The sequence below is a fragment of the Motacilla alba genome, chromosome 8 (genome assembly GCF_015832195.1).
Source record: "Motacilla alba alba isolate MOTALB_02 chromosome 8, Motacilla_alba_V1.0_pri, whole genome shotgun sequence".
NCBI classification, from domain to species: Eukaryota; Metazoa; Chordata; class Aves; order Passeriformes; family Motacillidae; genus Motacilla; species Motacilla alba.
The window spans coordinates 19,624,487-19,637,173 of NC_052023.1; the positions used below are offsets into that span (position 1 = coordinate 19,624,487).

The following is a 12,687-nucleotide window of genomic DNA, read 5'->3' on the forward strand; positions in this document are numbered from 1 at the left end:
TGTTTTGACTTTCATTCTTGGGGTTTTAGGCAGGACAGGTGGTCTTGTCTTGGAGACCAAGCAGAAGGACGAGTGCCTGGGCCTGAATTTGTACTGTGAAACTGGGCACTGTTCTTCCTCAGTAATTAACTTGCATTGCTCATCTGCAATTTGAAAACTGTCACTGGTGAGACTGAAACCTGGGTAGCAGTTAAAACTGGTATGGATGCGGTCCTTGCCCTGTTGAGGGTGATGATAACAGTGGTCAGTGGCTGGTTAGTGGAACTGTGTAAAACTGTGTGGGAAATACTGCATTGACATTTAATTGACAAGATAATCTAGTCCAGTGGACTTAAAGGAAAAGTTATTCCATAAATGACTAAATCACAGTTGATGGTGTGTGAGCTGGCTGGTGTAAAAGATTTATTTTGTCATTATTCCAGCTGCCAACAGTCTAAATCACTAATATTGGTGGCTGGACCCAAGTAAGTCTATCTTTGCTATTTTTTTTTCCAATAGGAGCTGGCTTAGCAGATTCCTTTGAAGTGCTTTTCCTGAATTATTCTTATTTTACTTGCTGCATTCCCATGGGGACTGTGTAATTGTTTGTTCAATCCTGGAGAGCTTTTTCAACTGAAGTGCTTCTATGGTTCTACAGTAGTATGTCCTAACACCCATGATGAGCTACAGGACGAAAGGCGCACAAGTGAATTTTCACAGGGCCGAAGTAGGATAACTGCAAGGTGGTGCTGTGCTCAAGGACAAAAATACCTTATAAGAAAGTGCGGACAGCGAGTATTCGGAGGGCTGTGCCCTGCCCGCGCTGTCCCTGGGCGTGGCGCGGCGCGGCGGAAGGGGCGGTGCGGCCGCAGCGGGCCCGGGCCGCGCTCCGCGGGCTCTGCGGGGCGCCCTGCCCGGAGCCGCAGCGGGGCGGCCGCAGCGGGGTCGCTTCGCCTGCAGGAAACACGGGGCTGCTGGGGGGGGAGGTTCTGTGAGTAGCTGCCAGGAGGGACAGGGCCCCTGCTGTGCTTCCCTGTGACAGCCTTTGGCACATGCAGCTTCCGCAGCTCGGCGTCGGGCGTCCCGCAGATCCGAGCACGGTCGCAGGTGTGTTGGCGAAGGCGCCGCTCCGGCCGTGGCCCAGCAGAGGACGGGGTGACCTGAGTTCCCGTGTTGGCCGGGACAGCGGTAGGGCTCTAGAGGGACGCTCCGCTCCCAGGCTCTCTGCATTGCAGTCGGTGTTGCTCTCTTCCACGTGGCCTCTTAGCGTTTTTCCAAGTTTCAAAAACATTTTGAAGCTAGAGCCTTCAGAGTGCGGTGAGAATTTCAACATCCCCATTCTCTTATTATTGCTTGTATTGAAGGCAGAGCAGCCATAAACCTGTTTCAGAGAAATGAAAATCTACACCGAATCTTTAAGCACTAGGCTTTGGAGGTGGTTGGGTCAAGGTACATTATTCTTACGACTTTGTGTCCATTACTACTTTGCCTATTTACTGCTGTTAGTAAAACTTGCCAATCTAATAAATGGCTTTTCTCATCAGAGAAGATGGAATTTTCTTAGCTCATTTTCTCTTAATGTATGTTCTTCCTATTAGGGCCAAAAAAAATTCCTTCATGAAAATGGGAGCACGTGGAACGACTGCTTGTGGCTGAAACTTAATCTGTATACTTAACTGAAGATCTACAAGTAAATAATTGTATTAATTTTTTTTCTTTTCACAAGCAGAAAAGCCAGCTAATTATACCGAACGCTTAATTCTAAATTACTCTGCCTGCTTGTGAAGACCAGTGACAGTAGGCTCTGGAAGGCTGGTTATGCATGTTATAAACTATATTTTGTGCCTAAATTTGCTCCAAAGAGTGCTCCACTACCTGAGAGATACGGATCATCCTTTCCTTGAAGCAGAAATGAGGGCAGTTTTGTAGAAGTCAGGTAAAATTTTATATCAATTTATGTCTGGCTAATAGTGTCACAGCATGTTGGAGTTTTCAGCAGTGCATTCCCAAGTCTGTATTAAATCAGGAAAAGCACAGTTTCCTTTGTGTAGCAAACCTGAGGGCCCTTGTGTTCATGTTTAAACTTTCACTGAGGTGTTTGATTTCCTTGTGGCAGGAATCTCTCTTTGCTCTGTTACTGTAAGATAACTTTTTATAAAGAATAGATACTTACAGGAAAGTAACAGGATTCTGTATTTTGTTATAAGTATTAGTTCAGCCATTTGTTTGCAGAAGTTCTTCTTGTAGGACTTCTTTGTAACTTGGTCTCTCTAAATCAACTTCTGAACAGGAAAAGTGCAATATAAGGCTCTCAGTAGAGTAATACAAACCTTGATAGTTGTTTAGTTTCTGTTTTGTTACATGTTGTATCTCACTAGGTGAGGAAAAGGAGAGGCAATTTTGATATAAGGATTGTTGTCTTTGTGTGTCCCTAAGTAAATACAAATAGGATATGAGTTGGGAAATGCAGTTCGTAGCCTAGCTCATCAGAAGGAAATGTAGCTTCAAGCCTCTGGAAAACTCCTTTTGCAGAGCTTTGTACTTGGGAACTTGGAAGGAGATATCTTGGTTATGGAGCTTCACAGCACTTCTAACATCTGCATGCCATTGCCCACATTCTTAAAAGGAGAATATCTCCACACAAATCCTACAGGTGTGCAGAGATAAGACATTTAGCATTTCTGGGTTTGAGCCACTATAATGAATGATTTCTGTATCTGAGAGATCTTCCAGATTTCAGGCTGTTGTTTGAATGAGAGATGTCATGCATATCATGAATGACAGACTCGCATATGTAAAACCTCCAAAACATCTGGGGTTTCATAACAAATCATGGTAAGAAATATGCTGCCTCTGCAAGGTCTTGTCCAAATATGTCCAAGTTGTAGCAACACCATTTGGAAAAAAAGATGCCTCTTAAGGATAAATAGGAATGTAAAATAACATACATTAAAATGAGAAACAAAATGTCCATTTCAGTCTATGTAAGTACTGCTTTGCCCTTTGGGGTAGTTTTTGGCTTTATACTAATAGAATCACAACTTTTGCATTCTGGAGGCAGCCTGCATTAGGCAACATGTTAATTTTAACTGCATGAAAGCAAAGTTACTGTTAGTATGGGAATTTGATACAGTTTAGGTAAGATCCAGTTCTCATACAAAATGACAGGTAAATAAATATGATGCCAGAGATGGCTGTTTACCTTTAAATGTGCATTTTGTAATGTGTACTTTACCCTCTTGCAGGAACATTGACAGTTAGTAAGAAGAGCCCAGATGATCCCAGAGCACTGGATGGGGGTATTTTTTCTGCTCTTAGTTGTAGGGCTTTGCTGGGGCCAGTACAACCCCAACACTCTCTCTAAGAGAACCTCGATTGTGCATCTCTTTGAATGGCGCTGGCAGGATATTGCTCAGGAGTGTGAACACTACTTAGCTCCTAATGGATTTGGAGGAGTTCAGGTATGTCTGCTCCTATCAGTTGGTAGTGAAATTGCTACACAGATGATAATTTGTTTTTCACAGAAAATGTTCAATTCGTCAAAGGACAGGTACTGAACAAGAAAAATAGAAATTGGTAATGGAAGTAGTAAATGCTGACAAATATATTCTTCAGCTATCTTTGAGTAAGCATGAATTTATTTCATTGCTCCAAAGTGCATGTTTTTCAGTCTGTGCTGTTACATTTAGATGAATTAGAATTGCACATCACTTGCTAAACCTGTTTTTTTTACTGCTGTGAAGAGTAACCTATGTTTATCTGCTTGATATTGTTTAAATCAAGGAAAGCTCTTAAGAGCTAGATAAATGTAAAATGAAACTATGACTGAACAAAGGGCTTCCAAAGAGAGCAAAAAAGTCCTGAAGGTGTTAAGTACAAAAGGCTGCTGATTGTGTTCACTCAAACTGGGAAGTTTCTCTCTGTGTAGCACAGTGTCACAGTAAGCCACTAAGAGACCCTTCTTTGCAGGAACCTGGTGTGAGTGGGTGGAAGAGAACTGAGCACAGGTTCTGGTGAAGGTGTCCCTGTGTGAGTCAGTTCTGTCTGAACAACAGAGACGTGTTCCTGTGAAACCAGAACTGGCACTTGGGTGGGGTAGCATGGCAGGAAAGCAGCCACTTACTGAAGTATTTCCGTTTGCCTGTCAGATTGCTCAGGAAAAATTGGTGTGAAGGCTGCCTGTCTCTTGTAGCCCAAGAGATTGCAAGCTGGCCTGAGTGAGAGCTCTCCCATAATTTTCAAATAATCATTTTGTCTTTGCAACCTTCTTTCAAGGCACACAGACCAGATGGGCTTTAAATTGATTTCTCAGACTGTGGCCTATACCTGTTTATCATTTTAATGCATTCTCTGGCAGAGTCTCAGAAGTTTTTTTCAGATGATGGCTTGCTGAGCTGGTCAGGAAGGTGTGGCAGCTAAGGGGCTGTAGGAGTCTTTCTGAGAAATGGTTGGATCAGGTTGTTGTGCCCAGAGGCTTGAAGGTAGCAGCAAAAGCATGTTGCCTAAAAGGTATCCTGAAAAGTCTGTAAAAGGAAGAGGTATAACTCACCTGGAAACTTACAAGAATCAGGTCAAGAATGAATTCATCCAAAACATTACAAAAATGGGAAGATGGATCAGTTTTAAAGGCAGGATGTTACGTCAGTTGTTATGCAGTAACTTCCTTCCTCTGCTGACCTAGTCCTTCAATTTCAGATGTTTCTTTCTGAAGCTTGAAGTCACAAAGAAAATTAGGCCACTCTGTTCATGGACCTAATTTTTATACTAGCATTCTACCTGTTGAAGGCATCAATCTTTTATCTCCAGCCTGCTACAGTGTAAGGAGAAGATACTGAGGATCCAAGTGTTCTCTAAAAATGTTCTTTCTCTGAAAATACTGGGCAAATAAATTAACCATTTTCAGTATCCTGTTACCAAGTGCCATTGTTTTATTGACAGATTTCACCTCCAAATGAAAATGTTATCATTACCGACCCCCAGCAACCATGGTGGGAAAGATACCAACCTGTCAGCTACAAGCTGTGCACAAGATCTGGAAATGAAACTGAATTTAGAGACATGGTGACCCGATGCAACAATGTTGGAGTAAGTACTTTTAAAACCTTCGGGTGTTTACAATGCAAGGATATAGCCAAGCAGTGATTCTACCATTTGAAAAAATGGATGCAGTGTTACCTGCCTGTCTGCTGAGCTGTTTTATCACCCTTGCTGTATGCTAATAAAAAAAATGGAATAAAATATTGGCTGAAGCAAGCAAGCAGAAGTAGGAGCGTAGGGCAGGAGGTATGGGAGAGAGAACATTAATTAGTGGTGCTGTGGGAAGTAGCTTTTTCGAATTGTTATGTGGATACTGTTCTCTAGGTGCACATTTATGTGGATGCAGTAATCAACCATATGTGTGGAGCTAATGCTGGGGCTGGTGACCATGCTACTTGTGGAAGCTATTTCAATGCAAAGACTGAAGATTTCCCAGCTGTGCCCTATTCTGGCTGGGACTTCAATGATCATAAATGTAAATCTAGAAGTGGAAACATTGAGAATTATCATGATATATCTCAGGTAAACCTACAGCTGTGGTTTTCATGTACATCTGTTCCTCTGCTGTGATTTCTTTGCTCTTATTTACAGTGAGACATTTTTTTAAAGGAATTTTTAAAAGCCTCATGAAAAGCCATCCAAATAATAACAGAGGTTAGTGTTGCTATCAGGAACACCACTTCTTAAAGGGATAGCTGTACTTGAGACAATGGCTCAATTTCAGAGTCAGACAAATGTGCTTAGGTAATTAATAAAGACAATTTAAAGCTCATAAAATCTATTTAGTGTGCTAAAAAAGGTAGATGTTATTATTTGCCTTTTATTGTAATTTGGAAGTTATTCTTGGTCTCAATTTCAGAAGAGAGGGATAAATTCAATTTCTAACTGCAGCTTCTGTGTAGATGACTTTGCAAAGGAAAGAAATGCATGGGGAACAAAGGCTACTGAAGGTTTTATTTGGCATTGTAATATAGGCCATGAACATCCAAAAGATGTGTAGAGCACTACATGAAGTTTATACGGTGAGAAGGGTTTGATTTCAGAGTTGTTGTGCAGGTACGGGACTGCCGCCTGGTCAGCCTGCTGGACCTGGCCCTGGAGAAGGACCACGTGCGCTCCAGGATCGCCGCGTACCTGAACCAGCTCATCGGCCTCGGCGTCGCGGGCTTCCGCATTGATGCTGCCAAGCACATGTGGCCTGCGGATGTCAAGGCCATTTTAGACAAGCTGGAAGATCTAAATACTCAATGGTTTCCTGCAGGAACTAAACCTTTCATTTACCAAGAGGTAATCTTTATTTTTTTTAATTTTACTTCACAAACATATTTCTTGCAGGCTCAGTCACACATGGGAATGCTTTACATGGGCTAAGCCCCAGTGGATCTACAGAAACCATCCTCAATACCATCCTCAACCATAGTCTACAAATATCTAATCTGTCCATTGATGGTAATTGATGTACAAAATGCCCCACTTGTTTTGGACCTACTGGAGTTAAGTAACCTGGAAATTTAATTGAGATGAAATCTACTACACTGAAGTTAGTGTACAAATTCTGTTGGTTTAAAAAAGAAATTTCAATTCCTGAATTTTAAATTCTAGCTAAATTACAACAGGTGACATAAGTATCGATTATGGGCTGAAAGTTTATTTTCCAATGGCATAACAACTATTACTTGATATTCTGAATTTGTGTTTTACATTTGAATAACGAATTGTAACAAGCAGGTGAGTGTTGGTTTCACTCAGCAGAAGCTAAACTTGCTGCATATATTTTATTAAATTAGTATCTCGCCTGCAAAGTCTTGGCAAATAGAAACATTCTTTAGATCCATAGTGAAAGGATGCAGGCCAACTGCTGGAAGCAGAGGCATTGATGACCATACTAAATGTAAAGGAAGTACAGCCCAAGCCTTAATCATCATGGGTAGGTGATCAGCCGGGGGAAGGAGATGGAAAAGAGGTTCACAAGCTGGGCTGAGCTAAAAGGAGAAAATTGCTTAAAGCAATGTCTAAAGCAGTGTCTTATTTGTTTGATTTTTGAGTAGAAAGACATGCTCTATATTTCTTGTACCAGGTAATTGACTTGGGTGGAGAGCCCATCAAAGGCAGCGACTACTTTGGAAATGGCCGAGTGACAGAATTCAAATACGGTGCCAAACTGGGGACAGTGATCCGCAAGTGGAACGGAGAAAAGATGGCCTACTTAAAGTAAGGATGAAGGTGCTGCAACTTATCCAGGATTCACTGGATACACCAATTGACAGGGTAGCTTCAAGTCTGCGTTTTTGTTTAGGAACTGGGGAGAAGGCTGGGGCTTTGTGCCTTCTGACAGAGCCCTGGTGTTTGTGGATAATCACGACAACCAGAGAGGACACGGGGCTGGTGGAGCTTCTATTCTAATCTTCTGGGATGCCAGGTAAGGGATTGCTCTTGTCTGGGTGATGCTTCTTGCTTTTGCTTGTTTGTCTGTGTGTTCCCTGGCAGGTTCCTCCTTCCATGTCTCATTCCTTGTTTGTCCACCAAACAGGCTCTATAAAATGGCAGTTGGTTTCATGCTCGCCCACCCATATGGCTTCACACGTGTGATGTCAAGTTTTCGCTGGCCAAGATATTTTGAGAATGGAAAGGTGAGCTGGTTATGTTGAAGATCCATCCATGGGGATTTTAAGGGTGAGAGCAGGGCCAGAGAAGTATATCCAGTGCATTTCAGGTTGTCGAATGACTTCCCTGTCCCAGGCTGGATGTAGCCAGTGAAACTTTGGTGCTCCCTCTAGCTCTGTTCACCAGAGGGGCTCTCTGCATTTTCAGTCAGAAGACATAAACCTGTCTTTTTCCTGACAGGACATCAATGACTGGGTTGGGCCCCCAAGTAACGCAGATGGCTCCACAAAGCCCGTTACAATCAATGCAGACACGACCTGTGGCAACGACTGGGTTTGTGAACATCGCTGGCGTCAGATCAGGTAGGGCACTGGGGAGAAACAAGAGCTGTTGCTTTTGCTTCCTGCTGCATGTGGCTTTAGAGGAGTTGCAGGTGCGGTGGCAGACATGGCTTGTGTTTTCAGGAACATGGTTATCTTCCGTAACGTGGTGGATGGTGAGCCTTTCTCCAACTGGTGGGACAATGGCAGCAATCAAGTGGCTTTTGGCCGTGGTAATAAAGGCTTCATCATCTTCAATAATGATGACTGGTAAGTCAGTGGCAGAAATAGTGTCCCCAGAGAGAACACTAGCATCCCTCCTCAGCAATCCAACATGAGTTATTTGAGTGCATGCTGGCTCCAGAGAGCTTAAATGGGAGTGTAGGAGGGGTAGGATCAGAAAGCTCATGCTTTGTAATGCCCTTCAGATAGGGGAGTAAGATCTTGTTAAGAAATCTTACACACCATTTGAAATACCTGTTTTAAAAACAATGCATAAATTGTGTTTATTTTCTCACAGGAATATGAACGTCCATGTGCAAACTGGACTGCCTGCTGGTACCTACTGTGATGTTATTTCTGGACAAAAGGAGAACAACAAATGTACTGGAAAGCAGGTGTATGTTTCTGGTGATGGAATGGCTAATTTCCAGATTAATACCGATGCTGAAGATCCATTTATTGCAATTCATGTTGATGCCAAGCTGTAATTTGGGAGAAATAGCCTCCTCTGCTTGGTCTGTGTATTACTGTTTCCCCCATATGTTATTCCTTGCTTTTTGAGCATGACTGACTTTCTATTGAAAAATAAATGGCATTCAAATTGAAGAGTAGTGTTTTTCCCTTAATGAAGTAGATGTAACTTTATCCTCTCATAACTAGTGGCCATGCAGTGGCAGGTTTTAAGGCAATGCAGCACTCCAGTCCCCATGTAGCAAAAACACTGGAGAGAAAAAAAAAAAAAAAGAATCCAAGCCAGCTAAAATGGCTAAGCTAAAGTGCAGTGTTTCCAGGGCTGGTTCATGCACACTCACTTGTATCCCAGAGCAGCCACCTTGTGGGCTGTCAGCTATGAGCAGTGGCTACATACAGAGTTTATCCCTTCCTTATGACAAATCAAGCCTGGGGGCTGGGTCACTGAGGGAAGCTGGGCTGTGCCCATCAGTCATTCCAGCCTGTGGCATCAGTGAAAGCAGCAGGTTAGCTGCTTCACAATCAGCTTGTGCCTGGACAAACCTCAGCTCTTGCATGGTTTGCCCCAGTGGTTTGAGGCAAGTGAACGCTCCCTGTGCGGGTGCTGAAGGTGCCTGAGAACACAGCGTGTATCCAGGCACTGCTTCCACCTTGTGCCACTGGCTGAGGCAAGGCAAATTCCTGCCTCTGGTGTGTTAGGCACCCTTATTCTCTAATATCTCAAAGAATTATTCAAACGGAGCGCAGGTTTGGCAGCTTTCCCAAATCCCTTGTCAGCTGTGGGAAAATGCTGAGGTAAACGCAAGAGTGCAGGCCTCGCTGTAAGTCAGAATCTCTGCTAGGCCGAAAGTGCTGACTGCATCCCATTCTGGAGGGAAAAATGGAAGGAGGTTGTTCCAGTTTGTGGCCAAGATACAGTTTTAAGTTTCCTTTCTGTGGTGTTGGTCATGGATATTGGCTCTCAATGTGCCCAAGGGCTCCAAGTGTCTGTCAGGGTGTGGGAAGTGTCCCTGGCCCATCACTGGACCTCCCCTCTGTCCCTCTTGCTGGCTGTGGCCAGCATCTCCTGGATCCATGCACTCAGCCCCTGCACCAGTGGAGAGGTGCCAAAGATCTGGGGACTCATGTGGCAGAGTGTTCATAGCCTTTGCAAACTGGTTATTGGCCCACAGGGGCAGGTCAGGGAGTCCTCAGGCCCCTCTAAAAATGATAGGAACTGTCTTAAACCCTGCATTCAGCTCTACCCCTCAAAAAGTAGGATTCCATCCTCTTATTCAGACACTGCCCAATCCCAAATGGAATAATCAGTTCACGTGTCAAATTGCAAAACCACCCCCAAGCCCCAGAGCTTTTGTGGCAAATGATTGAAATGCCACACACTGATCTGAGGGCTCCATAAATCAACAGGCTGAAAATGGAGAGGGTTGTCTGTGCCTGTGAACATATGTCGATCCGCTTTCCAAGGATGTTGGAGTGCAATGAGTGTTTTGCTTAATATAGGTTCATGTAGCTCTGCCTTTCACAGTGGCGTGAAATAGAACATGGAGAAAAAGAAATCATGAGACACTTTCTTTAGGTGTAAGTAAAACTTTGTGGGCCAAATGTTCATTGAATTGAAAGGACCTAAATTGCATTCAAATCTTGGGTTTTGTTCCTTTTACTTAAGGATTTTGGCACATTGCCTTATAATTTGAGCACAAAGATGATAAAATAAAACAACAGTGTCATCCAGAGCAAGACCAGATCTTTCAGATAACTCACTAACCCCTGAGTTACAGTCAACCTTACTGCTGATCTCTAAGTTTTCAAAAGAATGTTAGTACTAGGACTGTTTATCTTTATTTTTATAATTTCTGTTGCTGCTCTTCTGTGTGAAGTGATGACACTAAGGCCTTAATTTTTTATACCATTGTTCAATGAAAAATTGAAATTATATTGTGAAATTATCAAATTTAAGGTAAGATATTTGCTGGGGCACAACAGGATGGCACAAAAGATCTGCTGAATTGTAAAATTTTAGATTTTTGGCACAATGCAATACTTAATTTTCTCTTAGAAACAGTGCTCACTTTCATTGGCCAAACAGTGAATTTAGCTATGTAATTAATCTCTGATTCCAGAAATGCATTGTAAATTTACACTTATGTTAATTTTTGTAATTTTTTAAAAATTTATTTTTCTTTTTCTCTTCCTCTCTTTTTTATTTTTATTTTAGGGTTTTTTTCCCCCACCATAGGTCTGTCTCTAAATGGGGCTTTCAGTGTAATAGTGATCAGAATTCAATGGAAGTGCAGTACAATAAAACAAAGTGAACAGTTGCTTGTATGTACAACTGCTAACTGCTCATATTTAAGTTATATATATATATATATATATATATATAGGTAGACACATTCAGACAGTAAACACTTTCACATTCATCCAAACAGAAATATTGTATGATTTGATAATTTATCCTTCTAGTGGGTTTAATCCACAGAGTTTAAATTGTATATTTGTCAAATAAGTGGAAATAAACAGTGAGATTAGAAAAAACGTGAACTCCTAGTGTATTATGAGTGGACCAGAAAGTTGTTTACTGAATTATTCATGGCAACTTATTTTCCCAGCTAAGTGCAACAGCAAATATAGAAACTTTTTTTCAGCTCTGCATGCCTTTGTGTCAGCTTATTATTTCCCTGAATCACTATTGCTTTTCTAAGAGAAGAAAGAGTTCTGTAAAGGGAAACTAACAATCTATTGTCTCTTTTATGGAGACTGTAAAAATTTTATTCAAGTTATTTTCCTTTAAGGGGAAACAAATGAAAAACTCAACACACAACACTTAACTTTTAAATTGCTGATCGTGTGTTTACCTGCAATCTGTGTTTTCAATAGTTTTAGTGTATTAGTCTCATTGCACAATTCTGAACAGTATACAAATATTTCCTTTGCAAGTGTTTTCATGCTGTGGCAATTTTAATTTTGCCCTAATGTTAAATCAGAATGGTTGTAGGAATGAATGCTGGTGACACTGTTTGAGATGATAGTGGTGAATTATCTCCAGTCACTAGAGACAAAGTGAGAGTGAGTGCTTGGATTTTCACCCTGTTGGCACACCAAAGCACTTAGGGTGGGGATAAATAGCCCGATTATTTAGTGTAAGATTAAGAAAGATGCTGTAGGAGAGCAGTGAAGTGTGAGCTGTGCTGTGGCACTTGTGAATTGAAAATGGAAATACCAAATGTTTGTCAGAGAAAGACAAATGTTTGGTGTTTCTTGGTTCTGAACTAATAATTAGATTGCATTATCCAGCCAACAAGACTGAGAAGTAGCTAGCTTAATTAACTGCACACCTCTATAGATGTTTAAATCTCTCTTCACTTGTCGTTTACTCTCCTGCTCTTTAGCATTTGTAATCACCCTTTTGAATATATTTAAACATATGTAATTTGCATGGTCTGGCAGAAAATGGCAGGACAATATTACTATAAAGATGCAGCAAGATCATATTGGGCTCAACATATCAGAACTTTCCTGCTGAGATTCACCCTGGGATATCTGGCATGGAGTGAATGTGGATTTCCATGGACTGGTATCATTGCATCTCAGAGAAGTTCCTCTGAACCTTGTGAAGACAGATAATGGGGTACAACAGCGAGTAAGGCAATAAAGGCTAATAGAATGAGGTTTCTCAGTCTGGGTTCTGTGCACACTTCTGCCTTTGCTCAAATACCCCTTGAATCTACCTTTTTCTAGACAGTGAAGTTAGCAAAGGCCAGCTGATATGAGCAGTGGGGACAGGGACAGGACAGAGCAGTCAGAGCAGGGTTGGACAGAGAGAAGGGCAGAACAATCAGATAGGTGGCAAGCTAAAAGAAATACCAAATGATATACTAATCAATACTAAAATGATAGCTAGAATAAGACAGATCACAGAGAAGAGGCAAAGTCCTAGACGACTTGTCTAGAAGAACAAACTGTATTCATGGGTAGAACTTGCAGACTGAAAAGGGAAAAACAGGAATAAAACCAGCAGTTCAGCAAGCACCATGTTTGTGTCTTGTATATGGGA

At 41.9% G+C, this 12,687-nt stretch overlaps 1 protein-coding gene across 1 annotated transcript; it reads left to right on the forward strand.

The window, feature by feature from the left end:
- The first annotated feature begins 1,158 nt into the window (after positions 1-1,158).
- LOC119703889 (pancreatic alpha-amylase-like) lies at positions 1,159-8,768 on the forward strand. The gene is made up of 11 exons (XM_038144355.1): positions 1,159-1,296; positions 3,225-3,440; positions 4,918-5,064; positions 5,341-5,538; positions 6,073-6,303; positions 7,094-7,227; positions 7,313-7,435; positions 7,547-7,646; positions 7,861-7,982; positions 8,085-8,210; positions 8,461-8,768. Exons 2-11 carry the CDS (start codon positions 3,255-3,257, stop codon positions 8,648-8,650), a joined length of 1,557 nt encoding a protein of 518 aa, XP_038000283.1. The 5' UTR covers positions 1,159-1,296; positions 3,225-3,254; the 3' UTR covers positions 8,651-8,768.
- The last annotated feature ends 3,919 nt before the right edge of the window (positions 8,769-12,687 follow it).

Bases quoted from the DNA above. Each gene is read 5' to 3' on its own strand.
- LOC119703889 (XM_038144355.1), top strand. From the start codon at position 3,255: ATGATCCCAGAGCACTGGATGGGGGTATTTTTTCTGCTCTTAGTTGTA. The intron at 5,539-6,072 runs GTAAACCTACAG...GTTGTTGTGCAG, and splicing joins ATTATCATGATATATCTCAG to GTACGGGACTGCCGCCTGGT. The intron at 7,436-7,546 runs GTAAGGGATTGC...TCCACCAAACAG, and splicing joins CTAATCTTCTGGGATGCCAG to GCTCTATAAAATGGCAGTTG.